Source organism: Populus euphratica, unplaced genomic scaffold (genome assembly GCF_000495115.2).
Source record: "Populus euphratica unplaced genomic scaffold, PopEup_1.0 scaffold2.1, whole genome shotgun sequence".
NCBI classification, from domain to species: domain Eukaryota; kingdom Viridiplantae; phylum Streptophyta; class Magnoliopsida; order Malpighiales; family Salicaceae; genus Populus; species Populus euphratica.
Window position 1 is genome coordinate 5,100,086 of NW_011499846.1, and position 15,661 is coordinate 5,115,746.

At 32.3% G+C, this 15,661-nt stretch overlaps 1 protein-coding gene across 1 annotated transcript; it reads left to right on the plus strand.

Annotated features, from left to right (window-relative positions):
• Positions 1-6,438: 6,438 nt before the first annotated feature.
• On the plus strand, positions 6,439-15,436 carry LOC105134329 (chorismate synthase). The gene is made up of 10 exons (XM_011038701.1): positions 6,439-7,390; positions 7,492-7,590; positions 7,733-7,935; positions 9,667-9,860; positions 10,037-10,142; positions 10,266-10,579; positions 11,348-11,755; positions 12,486-12,567; positions 12,694-14,268; positions 15,039-15,436. The coding sequence occupies exons 1-10, from the start codon at positions 7,323-7,325 to the stop codon at positions 15,197-15,199; spliced, it is 3,210 nt and encodes a 1,069-aa protein (XP_011037003.1). The 5' UTR covers positions 6,439-7,322; the 3' UTR covers positions 15,200-15,436.
• The last annotated feature ends 225 nt before the right edge of the window (positions 15,437-15,661 follow it).

The following is a 15,661-nucleotide window of genomic DNA, read 5'->3' on the forward strand; positions in this document are numbered from 1 at the left end:
GTAGGGAAATTTTTGGTTTTTATTTTTAAAGAACTCAATTGCTCTCATGAACAAATTTATTATAAGGTTTTTTTTTTGTAATTTTATAAAGTTTTCCTTGTAATATTTTTGTAATCATAGGGGCAATATGGTAATTTGATAAATAAAATAAAAAACAAAAAAACTATTGATATATGCGTTTACTCGTCAACTACTTTATCATTTTTAAACAGCATGTAATAGTGGTTCTGACAATTAAAATTATTGTTTTATTATATTATTTAGTTCATTATAATATCCTTTTTTTTACTGGATAGTGTGTATTGAATACTTTATCATCTTTAAACAGCATGTAATATTGGCCGTCAAAATTATTATTTTGTCATATTATTCAATTCATTATAATATCTTTTTTTTTATTGGACAGTGTGTATGATGATTTTATAACTAATTTGATTTTTTTTCCATTCATTGCTCTCGCACTTGTCTCGATTTACACGTTACTTTTCAAAAAATTCACAATTACCTTTCATTTTCTCTCCTTTTCAAAATTAATTTTACTATCCTTTAATTTTTGTTCATTTTTTACATTTTATTCTTGTTATTTTGTTTGTTATTTTTTTTTATATAGGGTGATTTATATTAAAAAAAAATTGTGATTTCATTGTTCATTTTTTCTCCGCTGGATTTAATCTTTTTTTTTTTGTTTTGCTATTTTTCTAGTTTCGAAAGTTTTTCAAGTTAATACTTTTATTCTAATTTTTTTATTTGATATTAAATTATTCATGAATTAAACTTTTTAATTAATCACGTGTGAGATTTCATATGTTATGGTGTAGGAAAATTAACCTAGCTACGCAAAATTTAAAGAGGTTTGCTCGGTTTTTAGTGCTATCAGATTAGGATTATCTTTTTATATTATTGAATTAATTAAATTTAGTTAACTTAATATCAAAGTTTGAATTTTTTTTACTTCACTTGAAATCATAGTATCGTCTTAACTTTATTTTTTTTATTGGCCTGGTCTGCACGTGCCTGTCAACAATATAAATTTACTTGGAGTATTTTTTTTGTTATTTTTTATTTTTTTAACATTTGATTTTTAATATTCAATTTGTTATAATTGAGTATTTTAATTTATTTTGATATGAGTTTCATTATTTTATTATGATTTGGATAAAATTCAATTCATCATTATTTTAATTTAAAAAAAACATGTTATCTAATATATTATAATTTAAATATTTTACAAGTGTTCATTTATTATCCATCAAATTTTTGACCTCCTCACATTTGAATGTTTTTTTTTTAAAAAAAAAAAGAGAGAGAAGAAACCAACCCACGACGTATCACGTGTAAAAATTCTAGTTTTTGAAATATTGTGAGACCTTCTCTGGATATAATTAGTTTTCAATTAAAAATTTGCATTCACGATTTACAAGGATGAAATGTAAATTTTTTAGTGTTCGCTTATTAATCCCACTCATTTGCTTTTGGACTGCACGTTAAACAATTGAAATTCAATCCTTGACAATTAAATGTATGTTTTATATTTGGGTAGTTTTTGAATTTGTGGTTTTTTTTTTAACTACTTAATAAAAAAACATTTTAGTTATTGCTCTGAAAAAATAGATTTAAAAAATATATATTTGGTTTAAATTATTTTGAAATGGATTTTTGGTAACAAAATAAATTAAAAATATTATCCATAAATTAACAAATAATAATTATACAAATGACCATACATATTTAATTTATAGTCATGCAACTTATTATATCACAGTAAACTTGCTATCATAACCAAAAGAATATGGATGGCAAAGATTTTAGTATGCACACTTAACATGTATTAAACTCGCAATTGACATTAAAATAAGGTTTTAACATGCTTAACAGTCATACAATGTTCTTTTAATAGAACTAAATAAAGATATTTGTTTGTTAAAGTAATTTAAAATTAATCAAGTTTTGCTATCGTCAAGAATTAATTATTGATATTTCTAAAAAAAATCTGATAAATTAGCAAAAATATTGCTCGCTGAGTGCTCTATAAGGACTAGACCCTTAGATTAAAGGAAGTTTAAAAAAGAAAACATGTGTTTTAAAACCATAATAGATGAGAAATCAAGGTAGAAAAGAATGTCATGTTTTATGGAAACCAGGGCAACGAAGAATGTCATCTTCTATCAAATCATTGCAGAAATATCTAACCCTGAACACTCTTCTTTAGCCTTTTTTATAGAGAATTTGATGAATAAAAAACTAACGGAACTCTCCCACTAAGAGCTTTGATCATCCTCAATTATAAAAAAGTTAAACCTGAATGTTTTTTTATTAAATCAAATGACCCTTGAGGAGCTTTAAAACCAAAAACGATGTCAGAAACTAAGGCAAACAAAAAAAAAATCAAATTTTATCAAAATATTGCAGAATTATCCAACTTTAAACACTATTTTTTAGACTTTTTTTATGGGGAATCTCAGGAATAAAAAACTAATAAAATCCATCCACTAATAGCTTTGACTACCCTCCATTAAAAAATAGTTAAATCTGAATGCTTGTTTTTTTTTTTTATCATATCAAATGACTTTTGAGCATAAAGACTTGTTTAGATGTTATTGAAAGAATTTTAAAAAAATTAATCGGATTCTAATGGAAAATACAGTGGTTTAGGCTTTAATGGACAAAGCCCGAGTTCAAATTCTAACTAATAAAAAATAATATTTTATAGCTTAAGAAAATATTTTACAGAGAACCCAAACTTAAACCCACTTCTAATTTTTCTTTGACTGTGTTCATTAACTATGTTTTTAGACATATTTTCTAATAAAAAAACAGGTTTTTAAAACAGGTTATTTTAACTTATTCAAGACTATGATTTAAGATACAATTACCTTGAAATCCACTGTAAAATACATAAAATATTTGGCTAATAAAACGTTTTTCTCTATAGTTTTTGAAAAAAATAATCTTCAGGTGGCATAATTTGCTCTAAACTCAATTCTTATACGACTCACTGTAGTTGACTCTAGTTAATTTGGTTTATTTCCTAATTGAATTTTAATTCGGTTGTTTAAAACCCAGACCTTTCTTTGTTCGCTGTAATTATAAAACTTGTTAGAGATTAGCAGAGTTTAAGTAATTTACGATCACCCTCTTGGTATAATAGCAAAGCATGGTGCTTGTTTTCCATTTTGAACTCTCTCTCCTGCAACGTCACGTTTCAACTTTCAAACAAGCTCCCAAAACTCAAGCAAACGGTTCAATCGGTGTATATGGCTGAAACTCAAAACTCCATGATTAGACAAAATCCATGCTTCTTGGCTTGTGAACTCCTTTTTCCCCCCCTCTCGTGACTACTCTGTAATTTTTACTTTTGAATGTAATATATAAAATTATAATTTTTTTTTCGTGTGTAGTCTACCCGTATAATATATACAAGGGTAAATCTTACTTTCACCACCTAGTTATTAGGGGGTAATCTTAACTGCACACCCAAAATATTTTCCATAATAATTGTACTATTAAATAATCTTATTTTTCAATTGAATCATTACATTACATTTATTTTTTATTTCAAAAGTGTTTTTTAGTTATTATTTTTTATTTTTATGTTTTTAATTTGTTTTGGTATGATAATGTTAAAAATAAAATTTTAAAGAATAAAAAAATATTATTTCAAATAAAAAATATTTTTAAAAATAATTACTAACATAATACTAAATAGAATTTAAATAATATTAAAAAGATGGTCAGATATTCACTTGCTTCTCGTGTGATCCCCCCATCAAAATGAGGGAATTAGAGAAAAATCCATTTACAATTTTTTAATAAAGTAGGCTGCATGTTTTGTGAGTTATCAAAATATAAAATCTAAAGTATTTTAAAAATCACCTTTAGTAGCTATTTATTCACATATTTTTCTCCACACTATGCTAATATATATATATATATATATATATATATATTAATTTTATCATCTAGCAAAAGGATCATGTGATTTTGAATTAGTAGTTACAGTATACTATAATTTTTTTTTTTTTATGAAAAGAACATAAATAATTAATAATTTTATTTATTGATTTTAACATGATGATAATCCAGTTGAAAAGTAAAAATTATTCAATAATACAAATTTTGCAGAAATACCTTGGGTGTGTAATTAAGATTACTCTGATAATTAGACGATGGATTAAGAATCTATCCTATATATAATATTTGCATTTCTTAACAGTGTTAATTGACATTCAACTTAAACGAGATCAGTGATCCATTAATTTGCGGACAATTAACCATGATTCTTGCATGCAGTGAATATCCACTGATTTTCTTCAATGAGTATCATTCTATCCATTCCTCACACTTTTGTGTCATTGTTTGTATCTCCCCTTTCGTTTCTGGTCATTGTTTTTTTTGGTCAAAAGAATCAATTATTTTTAAAGGATATTTGATATTGAGATTTAATCTAATTGTTTTTTTTTTAAATTAAAAAGGAAAAACAATTTACCGTTAAATCAAATGAAATTACCATGCACGTGCTACCAAAAAATATACTGAGACGCATCAGATAATACAGTATTACCATTGTTTTAACCACTAGAGTTAGTTGCAAGCTCCTTCTAAAGGCGATACAAAAATTAATGTATATATTGCACGAGTCGACAAGTTTTTCTTTATATTTTTTGACAAATAAGAAAATGTTATTGAAATTAAGCGATAATAATATAAAAAATCATTATGAAATAAAAACCCTGTAATCAAGGTTAACATTTTTTTATGGCAAGAGAGATTGAGTCATTACACTGATCACAGTAAAATAAGATTCCAATAAATCTCATATACCTGGTGTTAATATATTTTAACATTTAAGGGCAATACAATAATTTTATGTTGTAGGAAAATGGAAAAGACAATGTTGCTCCTGAACAAAATAAAGAGTGATATATTAATCTCATGAAAAAATCAGGTTCCTCGTCCAGTTCGTCTAATTCCCTTTGTCATGGGAAAAAAACTATAATATTACTATTATAATTCATAATAAATTCACAGTAAAACAATACAAAGATTTTTCCACGTCCTTTGCATTTTTATAACTAGATTGTTCGCCCATGCCATGCTGAGCCCAGACAATTTTTTTTTTTAACATAAAAACTAACATTTTTTTAGTATATAAAAAATTAAAATTATGTAAAAATTGTTTTGATATAACTTGTTTGGGTTGATATGTTTAAAAATAATTTAGATAAATAATAAAAATATAGTTTGATTTAAAAAATTAAAATAATATTTTTTAATATTAAAACAATAATTTATTTGATTGATCTAACCTACTAAATTCACAGCTCAGATTATGAGACCATTATAATTTTTATATAAAGCGAATCAAAACATATTATAAAACCTATTTCAGAAAATTTAATATTAAATAATTAAATTAAAAAAAATTCAAAATAATTTAAGTTAACTTGTTAAATTTATGACTTTGATCATAAAACCAAAATAATCTCATACAGGGTAAATCAAGATAAATTTTGAGGCTTAATTCTCAATCAATTTATTATTAAAAGATAAAATTAAAAAAATAAATAAAAAAACATAAAAATAATCCGAGTCAACTTGCTAAACTCACAAAAACAAATAAAAAAATATCTTTAGATAACATACCAAACTTGTATCTAGAACATAAGATTATAAGATTATGATAAATTTATAAAAAAATTTAAAAAATTATAAAACCAATTTATAACAAGCCCATTTGATAAAATTAAAAAATATTTGATTTTAAAAAACAGTACAATAAAATAACCTAATGCTTCTCTGGCTAATTCATAATATTCACATTCCGGATAATGAGATTAAAATAACTTTATAAAAAATAAATTAAAATAAATCGTTAAATATTATCCTTAATAAACCAAATACTGAAGGATTAAGTTTTTAAAAAAATCTTAATTAATTTTTTTTTCTAATTAATTAAGTTAATTTATTAAACTTGTAACATTGGTTATGATACTCGGATGATATAATTTTTAAAAATATAATAGATTATAAATTTTAATTTGAAATAAATAAAATATTAAATAATAAAAATAAAAATATATATAATTATAATACGTAGTGTTTTGTAAGTAGCACAGCATAAAAGCATCACCTCTAAAATTTAATTGCTAATCAATCTAATGAGTTTCGAGACTTGGACAACAATTTAAAAAATAAACCGTAATAAATGATCAACCTCAATCTCCATTAATTAAAATGTTAAATAATAATAAAAATGTATTTTTTTTTAAAATTGCAATGATCAATACTTTATAAGGTAATTACCGCTTCTTTTAGTTTTTGTTAATCAACAACAATAATAATAATAAACAGGAGCTCCAAAATACACGCACCAAGTTAGCGCGTATGATTATCCAACAAACACCATTTTTCATTGGTAGTAGTTGTCTTATTAAAACTCTCTCCTCTTGCCAGCCTTAGCTTGTATATTGTGAATAGCGTTATTTCTGCAACTCTTTGCCGTGTTGCAACTCCCATCCTCTCTCTCTCTCTCAAAAAAGAAAAGAAAAGAAAAGAAAAGAAATAGCTCCAAGCTCCCCGATCCAATGGAAAGCATCGGAGCTTGAAACCCTGATTTTCACCTCCCTCTCTGTCGCGTTCTTTCTCTCTGCTTCTCCTTCGATCCAGGTAGCTCATTCCTCGACAAAAACCCTAGTTTTGGAGCTCCATAGATTAGCTAAAATGAAAACCTAGGATATAGAACTTGTCTAATTCGATCTAAACTTGAACTTCTTTATCTTAGGAATTTTTATAATCAAGCGTTTTTTTAGACGGTTTAGGGTTCAAGATTTCAAGTTCTCGATCTTAAAAAGAAAGAAAGAACGAACGATTAGTGATTTTTTGTACATACGTGAAATTCGAGCTTCATTTCCGTGCCAAGTAAGGTTTTGTCCGTGTCTCTTGTGAATTTAATTGTGGATGGAGCTGGATCAGATAATGGTTTTAGCGTGATATTAGCTTGTATTTGATCATTTCTTGGTTGGTACTGAATTCGATGTCTTGAATCTGATTGGATATGTGTTAATGGTTTTGGATTAGCGAGACAGACGAATTTCTGGTCGTGAATTAGCAAATTTTGTTAGCGAACTTTACTGGGCTATATCGAGGTATATTTTTTTGACACATATAGTTGGTGAAACCAGAGAGATGGTGATAAGAAATACGGGTATTGCTTAGCCGATGCGGGATTTTGTAAATTTGAGCTCACATGTAGTGATTAGTGGATTAGAGAACGGGAGTGACTGAATTGTGATCTGCTGTTAATATAATCAAGTTTTAGCAGAATGAGTTTACAAAGTGGAGATCTACCTGGACCGAATCAGCACGTGGAAACGAGCAATGAATCACGAAAGTAATGACATTTCTTTCTCATGCTTTCTGTTTTTGTGCTATTGTTCTTTTTAATTTTGACGGGGTTTTTAGCAAGTGATATTGGTTGTTTGAATGGTACAGGAAGCTAAAAATTTCATATACAAGAAAATTTCTACTATCCTTGAGTGAATTGGATGTTTGCAAAAAATTACCAAGTGGATTTGATCAATCACTTCTAAGGTAAGTTGTAGGTTACGTGGTCAAGCCTTGTCTGTGGAATCCTTATCCCTTCAAAAGTTGAATGAAAATGGAGTCCCTGATAGCTGGTACTGCTATTGCTTTCTTCATGTGTAACTAATTCACATTTTCTTCCCTCTACCAGTGAACTCGGGGACACTTCACAGGATCGATATAGAATTCCTGGCAGTGCATCATCACAAAGTTTTAGACGTAATGATTATAGCTCATCCCCACCCACTAGAGGGGATTCAAGTAATTTTTCTCGGGGTATTCATGGAAGGTGGGATAGCCGTTCCTCTGGAAGGAGCGATCGGGACAGTGACTCACAATCTGATTGGGATTCAGGTAAGGCTTGACATAAGTTTGCTATTCTGTTGATCTCTCTGTCATAGGGACTAGTTTGCATTTTTGGGTCCTGGTAATAGTTAAACAGTCTCGTGTTTTACTTGCAAGAATTATATCAATGCCAATGCTATGGTTAGTTTTTCACTTTTGTTATGAGAAGCTAAATGGAAAAGGTGTTAAGCTGTGAACATCTGGTTACTATACCAAGAGTGGGCAAGAATCCCCTTCCTCTGTCAGCTTGATGAGCTAGTATTTAGAAAATCAGTGTTTCATCTTCATGAGGTGCATCTGAAAGTAATATCTTGAACATTTTGTAATTTAAGCCATTTATTAGTACTGATCTTAACTCATATTCGATGAGTTTCTCAAGTGATATGCCGTTTCAAAATATGATATTTTCAAATGGCTCTTTCAACAACTACTGGGACAGTATTTGAGTTTTCGTTGTTATCCTTCCTGGCCAACCTTGATTATATGCAAACCATTTTTTCAACATGTACGAGAGAAATCCCAGGCTGATGCGTGTGGATGTAGCCCAAATGTGAAATTGGTTACCCCTGACAGCCAAGAGAATCGAACTCATGTTGTGTGTTGAAACTACATCACTTAAGTAAACTCTAAATTATCAGTTCAACTCTGCCATTTCATATAATAATTAGTTTTTAAATAGTAAACAGCTATTATGTGACTCAGGTAACCCTCCTTTCTTCTCTGTTTACAAAGAAATGAGAAGATGGTTAAGCTGGCCTTTTAGTAACAGAAAACTATGAATTACAAGGAATAAACTCACTTATTTTTCCAGAAAAATACTGAATCACAGGCTTGTGATATTTAGAGACTTTTGAATAGACACATGCATTTTCCCAGGAAAAAATTGGTGTTTCATAGGAAAAATCTATTGACAAGATCTTTAATGTGGGCAAAACCAAAAGAAAAATTGGCCGATGATTACTGGAGTACTAGAACAAGTTTTGTCAAACCTTAAAGCTGGCTACTATTTCGATTCAAGTTGGTTTATCATATCATGGCTTAATCTGCTCAAGAAATTTAAAAGCATGTTTTAATTGCTTGCAGTTAATTTCTAGCCAACACCACACAGGAAATGTGGGTGCATACATGTCTTTACTCTTTAGGGCTTTTCAAGGAAAGCAAGCCAATACATTTTTACCTTTCTTTTGAACTCTAGGAAATTAGTAGAAGTTAGCAGTATGATATATACCAATTCCATGTTATTCCTGCATCTCCTACCATGAATGATATTGTTATAAAATGACTTGGGTTTGAGAAGTTTATAGCTGATTTGAGGTTGGTTCATGCTTCCTCCAAAGCTTGGCAGCAGGAGATAGGAAGCAGTTTGTAGTTCATGCATAGTACCAGTATGTACCCTGACATCATTAGAGAGGTGATTTGGAATTTATAGCATTCATTTTTCCTTTCTGTCATGCCAGATGACTGGGACAAAAGAGTAGATTGATGAATGTTCCGTGTTTGCATCTGTCATGCGCTACCAATGAGTTGAATTCAGTTGGCTTCTCATATAATGCTCTTGGGAGCAACAATAGGATTCTCAATGTGTCTTTTACTGCTGTTATATACTGCTCAATTCTGCGGCTACAATTTGATATATGTTGTCACTGAGATTTCAGTTACTGTTGATCTGTGATGCAACCATCTGAATTACAAATCCTGTAACATAGTTATTGACCGGATGAATGATGTGTATATGTCTAGACGCTGGAAGGCGTTATGGCAACCAATCTCGGCGATCTGGGCAAGTTCCTGAGCATGATGGACTTCTTGGAAGTGGTTCTTTTCCTAGACCGTCTGGATATGGTGCAGGGCTGTCAGCTCCAAAGTTTCGATCTAATGATCAATTCCAGCTCAATAAGAGTAATGAGCTGTATCAACCACCTCGTCCTTATAGGGTTAGGCCTATTCTTTTTGTCTTTTCTTAGTATGATACTGCTTACAAATTTTAATCGGACATATAAAGTCTAGTGAGTGGGTTTGGTGGTATGTGTAGCTTTTAATAACCACTCTAGTCCTTATCCTGGAAGTCTCCTCTTGAAGTTTGCTTTAACTCTTCCCTGTAATATTTCAGGCCATGCCTCATTCGCGTAGGGAAACTGACTCTCTTAATGATGAAACATTTGGTTCTTCTGAATACACGAGTGACGATAGGGCAGAGGAGGAAAGAAAGAGAAGAGGTAATGTCTCTGTTTTGGTGGGATTTATATGGAAGAAAAAAGAGCAAGTAATTATACTTTGCTTCTAGTTTAGAGTTAAGTTTCCTTCAGCGAATGCAAGTTTAACATATCATGTCCTTTCAGCTTCTTTTGAATCAATGAGGAAAGAACAACATAAAGCTTTTCAAGAAAAGCAGAAACTGAACCCAGAAAAGTATAAAGATGCATCTGATGTTGCTGAGTTACTGGAGGACTCGAAAGATAATAAAAAACTTCTGAATGGAAGCAATGAATTGGACAAGACAGTGATACAGCCTATGCCAATTAATGATCCTGATAAGCCTCTACACCCCTTACAAGCTCCTGTATCCAGACCTCTTGTGCCCCCAGGATTTTCAAGCGCCATAGTAGAGAAGCATGCTGGAGCAAAATCTTTAACCAATTCGCATCCCTCAGAGGTAGGTGATGCTCTTATATTTTCTCAAATACATATGCAGTGGATAGTTGGCAGGCCAGAATACTGTTTGTTTATATATTTTTTCCTCAAGATTATTTTTGACTAGCAAGCGTCAGGATCCTTCTGGTTAACAGACTAAGTCTTACAATATTTTATTTGTGGAGAAATATTCTACTTTCACACCTCATCAGCAATCAGCAGTGCTTGAGAGATCACCTGACATACCATAAACATGCAAGTGCCTATCATATGGAATTGCATTGTCAATCTGTGTATCATCATAGTCTTGCTGTGCTGTCACAGTATCATCCACTAATCCAATTAAGCACAATAATATGGAATTGCTAGTATATCTCTTGAATGAATATGTGATTGCCTTGTTTGTGCTGCCTGTGAAAATTGTCTGGAAGTCTCTTGGCTGAGGTTGAAAACACTTGCATTTTCAAAGGTTGCTGATTGTCTCCTTTTCCTTTTTAGCTTTTTGGTTGTCATATGATATATTGCCATTTACTTGTTCTTCACACACCAATTTCGGTTTAGATCTTATTTATATAGCTAGCTTGCAAAATAATATTTGGTACTGATCAAGTTGAAACACAGTGTAAAAATCAACAGATTGATCATATGTTTGTGAAAGTATTATGTTGCCCTGATTTTTCTATGTTTTGAGATTCATTCTCCAATTATGATTGTATGTAATTTTTGAGTCTAATTATTTGTTAATAAATCATCACCTTTTATGAACTGTTCTCTTATTGATTTGCTATAGGTTGACATTGAACTTGAGGGAAGCCTTCTGCAAAAAAAAGGTACTCATGTTTTAGATGAGTCCTCAAATAATCAAGATCGAAAACAATTTTTGGAGGAAATGAATTTGAATGCGCAGCATTCTAGAAGCCCAAGTGCTTGTGTTTCTGTTGATAACAAGAGTGAAAATATTCTGAATTTAGCAGCAGCTTTGGATGTTTCTAGTAAAAGAATTGGTTCTAAGACTTCTAATCTTCCAGAAGCCTTTATAGATTCTGAGAACAGTGAAGCAATAGATCTTGATGCTGAGAATGTGCCAGGGAATAAAAATGTGGGTGAATCTGGTTCATCCCATTCGACCTCAATTCTGGACAAGCTTTTTGGCAGTGCTTTAACACTAAATGGTGCTGGTTCCTCCAGTTTCATTGAGGTAACCAAACTCTCTTTCTCAATGCTGACATTCCTAATCACTTCTTTTTAAAATTCTATTTTGCAGAATTCCTCAGCTGGTGCTAATTTTAAGTGATGTACCTGGATTAATTTTGTTCAATTTCAGAATCTTTAGCTGTCTTCACATATATTTGTGTATATGTAAATGCAAGCTGGTATCGGTTATAATTTTTCCCTAACCATAGATAACTGAATTCCTGTCTTCCAATTCCACATTTCTGGGTTTATGTTCACCAGAGTTTTGGACAAGTTATCAAAAGGTTTATCAAGAATACATCATATTTTAGCATGGTTTGTTGACGCTTATAGTAGTAAAATGAAAAGTTATGACAGAGTTGCCATGAAGATTGTGTCATACAAGTCTCATGAAAAATTTGCGGTGCAAAAAGTAAAATTCCAGCCTCCAGCCTCTCCAAAATAAGAAAACTCTGTAATTTTGCTATCTGTTTTGGTATTCGTCACTTTAATCCCCATAAAAAGGTATGAAGTTGAATGCTATCAACTTGGTTGGATGAACTTCACCAATCCAAATGAATTTTCTCCTTCAGTTGGTATTTGATGGATTCACACCCTGCTAATTTTCTTCTTTCCAGTAAATGAATTTGTTGCCTGCGTCGTAAGTGGAACAAGTGCCTTTTGCAGTAGTATTTTGTGTCAAAGTTTAAAGCATGAAATGACATTTTTTTAAGTGTATTTTGTTGTTTTTTCAGCATCATGATGTTAAAGCAGATGACTCACGGAGCCCTCAGACCGGTCAATCTTCCAAGTTTGCTCAGTGGTTTAGTGAAGAAGGTTTAGGGACCAATTCATTCATTGTTGTTTCTTTTGTTGGATGCTGTCCACCATACCCAATTGCTTATAGAGTTAAACTTGTTCTACTGAATTCTAATTCTTTCATCCTCTTCTTTACTGAAACAGAAAAGAAACCTGTTGACAATCTCCCATCTGGCAGGCCAAATGATTTGCTCTCACTAATTGTTGGTGGTGAAAAGGGTGGATCCCAGGTTAAAACTACTGATCACATGCGGCCAACCTTTCCCTTCCAAAGCTTTGAACTTGCAGACAGGCATTTGACATCAAATCAAAAGTCTGTCAGCATTGAAAATAATGAGGAATTGTCCATCACTGGTAAACTAGATGCAGCTCCAGCTGTACTTACATGTGAAGACCTTGAACAATCTATTCTTTCAGAAATTACAGAAAATGGTTCAGCTTTGCCGCCACCTGTGTATGGCTGGGGAGGTGGTGATGTGAAGGCTGAGCAGCAGAAAGCTGATGTTCATGCATCCCAGCACCTTCTTTCCTTGTTACAGAAGGGGGCAGGCCTGAATAATTTAGCACCATCTGCCAATCTAGGGATCAGTGCTACAGACAGACAACAAAATAGTGGGGTGGCAAATCCAAGCAAGGCAGCTCCCAAGCCAAGACATGCAGATGCTGAAAACATTCCCAATTCAGGTAAGGCTTTGACTCTTGAAACACTTTTTGGAACTGATATCATGAAGGAACTGCAATCAGTCGGAGCACCTATTTCCAGCCAAAGGGACTCAATTGGATATGCTAGAGATGATGCTTCAGAGTCTCATGGGTTACCCATACCTGTAATAGATGATGGTCTCCTTCCTCAAACAGTTGAAATTCCGTCGAGCATGTCTAGTCATGGAAGTGGTGTCTTAGCATCAAAGCAAAGACAGCAAATTGTGTTGGATAGGACTGAAGAGCATTTGTTAGGCTTTGATCCTCAAAATGAAGCGGACTCTTCACATCTTCGAACTGAAATGAGCTCTAAGCTAGGTGGCTTTGATGGGTCTTATGAAATTCAACTTCCTGAAGAGGATAGCTTGATTGCAGTCAGTGACCCTTTGAATCTCCGAAACTTTCTACTTGCTAGGAATTCAACTAAATCTGAGTTAATGCCGATTCCAGGGACATCAGTTGACATTGCTGAGAAACTTGCAGCTTTGAATTCTGGATTCAGGGATGAAAGGCCTACTGTAGGTCACAAAGGTCCACCTTTTCTTCGTGGCCCTTATGATATGAGGGAGCCTGATGTTCATTATCATAATCTCCATGTCCAGCCATCTTCTCCCCAGCTTCAACCTCAGTTGAATCGTCCAAGGCCAATGCTCCATCCATTAGACTCTCATCCTGCAAATATGAATGCTCAGATGAAATTAGTGGCCCCAGAGAACATTCGCCATGATACTCCTAATCATCAATTCCCAGAAAATATGCTTCGTCCCCCTTTCCATCATCCTAGCAATGCACTGACTGGATTTGATCCTACTACGCGTGATGCTATGTTACATCAATTGCATATGCGTGGCAATTTTCCTTCTCCACTCCTACGACGTGAATTGCCCAGGGGTGCAATTCCGCATCCACATCCCAACAATCAGGTGACTGGTTTTATGCAGGAATCAAGTCCAATGCAAGGTTTCCCTATTGGTCAAAGGCAGCCCTACTTTGGTGCCCTTGGAATTCCACCACAAGGTATAGCACTCAACAAGTTGTTGGTTCCTTTCCGCCTTCTAACTATTAAACAGCTTGCCTTTTTATTGAACTTCAAAGTCCCTCCTTTTCTGTGGGTTCCTCGCACTAATTTTGTTCAATGATTTTTCATTGCACAAATCTTTCTTACAATTTCATTTAGTGTGGTAATTGTTGCTATAATTACTTTATCGTTCAAATTGATTGATTTAGGTTATGTTTGGTATGGTTTTTTGTAAATTGATTTAAGTTGATTTATGGTTTTTTGTAAATTGATTTAAGTTGTTTTTATTCATGGAAAAGTCATAAATGTATTTGGTTACAAACCTAAATAAAAAGTTACTAAAAAATTGAATCAACGCTTTGATTTAATCAAGTCATTTCAAGTTTTCGCTTAATTTTAACTCATACCATCTTCCTTATTCGAAAGAGTTGTCTTTGAGTCTTTTTTTTCCACACACTCGCAACCAAACCCATTTTTTTCCTTCCAAGTTATTTATAAAAATGAACTTTTGAATTATGAGTCAAAGTCAAAAGCTATAAATTGAATGCATGTTTGTTTTCCCATATGGAGTCACAGAAAGTCACGCACACAGGCGATGGCTCTATAATTCTGTACTTAAATTAGATTTGATATAATGTATGCTCCTGCTCATGCACCCTGTAATATCGCTATGCATTTGTGGTAGTGATCAAGGTACACGTTTCTTTGTTGTCATGTTAGAACTTCTGCCATTACTTTAATCTGATTCTTGTTCTCAATGAATGTGCAGCTAACGATGGTGGTGTTGAAAGCAATCAACCGGAGGCACTCCAAAGGCTGATCGAGATGGAACTCAGGTCGAACTCTAAGCAAATTCACCCTTTCGCCACACCAGGCCATGGTCCAGGGATATATGGTCACGAGTTAGACATGAGTTTTGGATATAGATAGTGGATTTCGTGTTGTGTGTGGCGATGCATTCATGATATCATGCTTGGATCCACATGGCATGGTAAATGGGTTTGACATGCTTCTTCGGAAGGGATTGCCAGTGGTTGGATGTAATTAATGGTATTGACTGGAAATTGGCATCTATTTGGGACCTTTGCCTTGCTTTTTTCACATTTGAAAACACCTCCCATCTTCCTTAGAATTGTTTTCTAAAAAAACGGTATCCAAGATTTTTAAGCAGCTCCTTTTCGACAATGGCCAGGGTCATAAATCAAATCACCCTGGAGAGTTAAGATCTACAATGAGAAGAAATCCTCCCTCGACCCTCACAAGATGACTAATAGGCCTATAAGAATTTGGAACGCCCGTGTGGATTAATCAGAACCATAAGCATACGATATCAAATGTATGTACCAAGTCATGGCTCAAATACAACTGCTTCACTATTAATAGAGTGCTAAT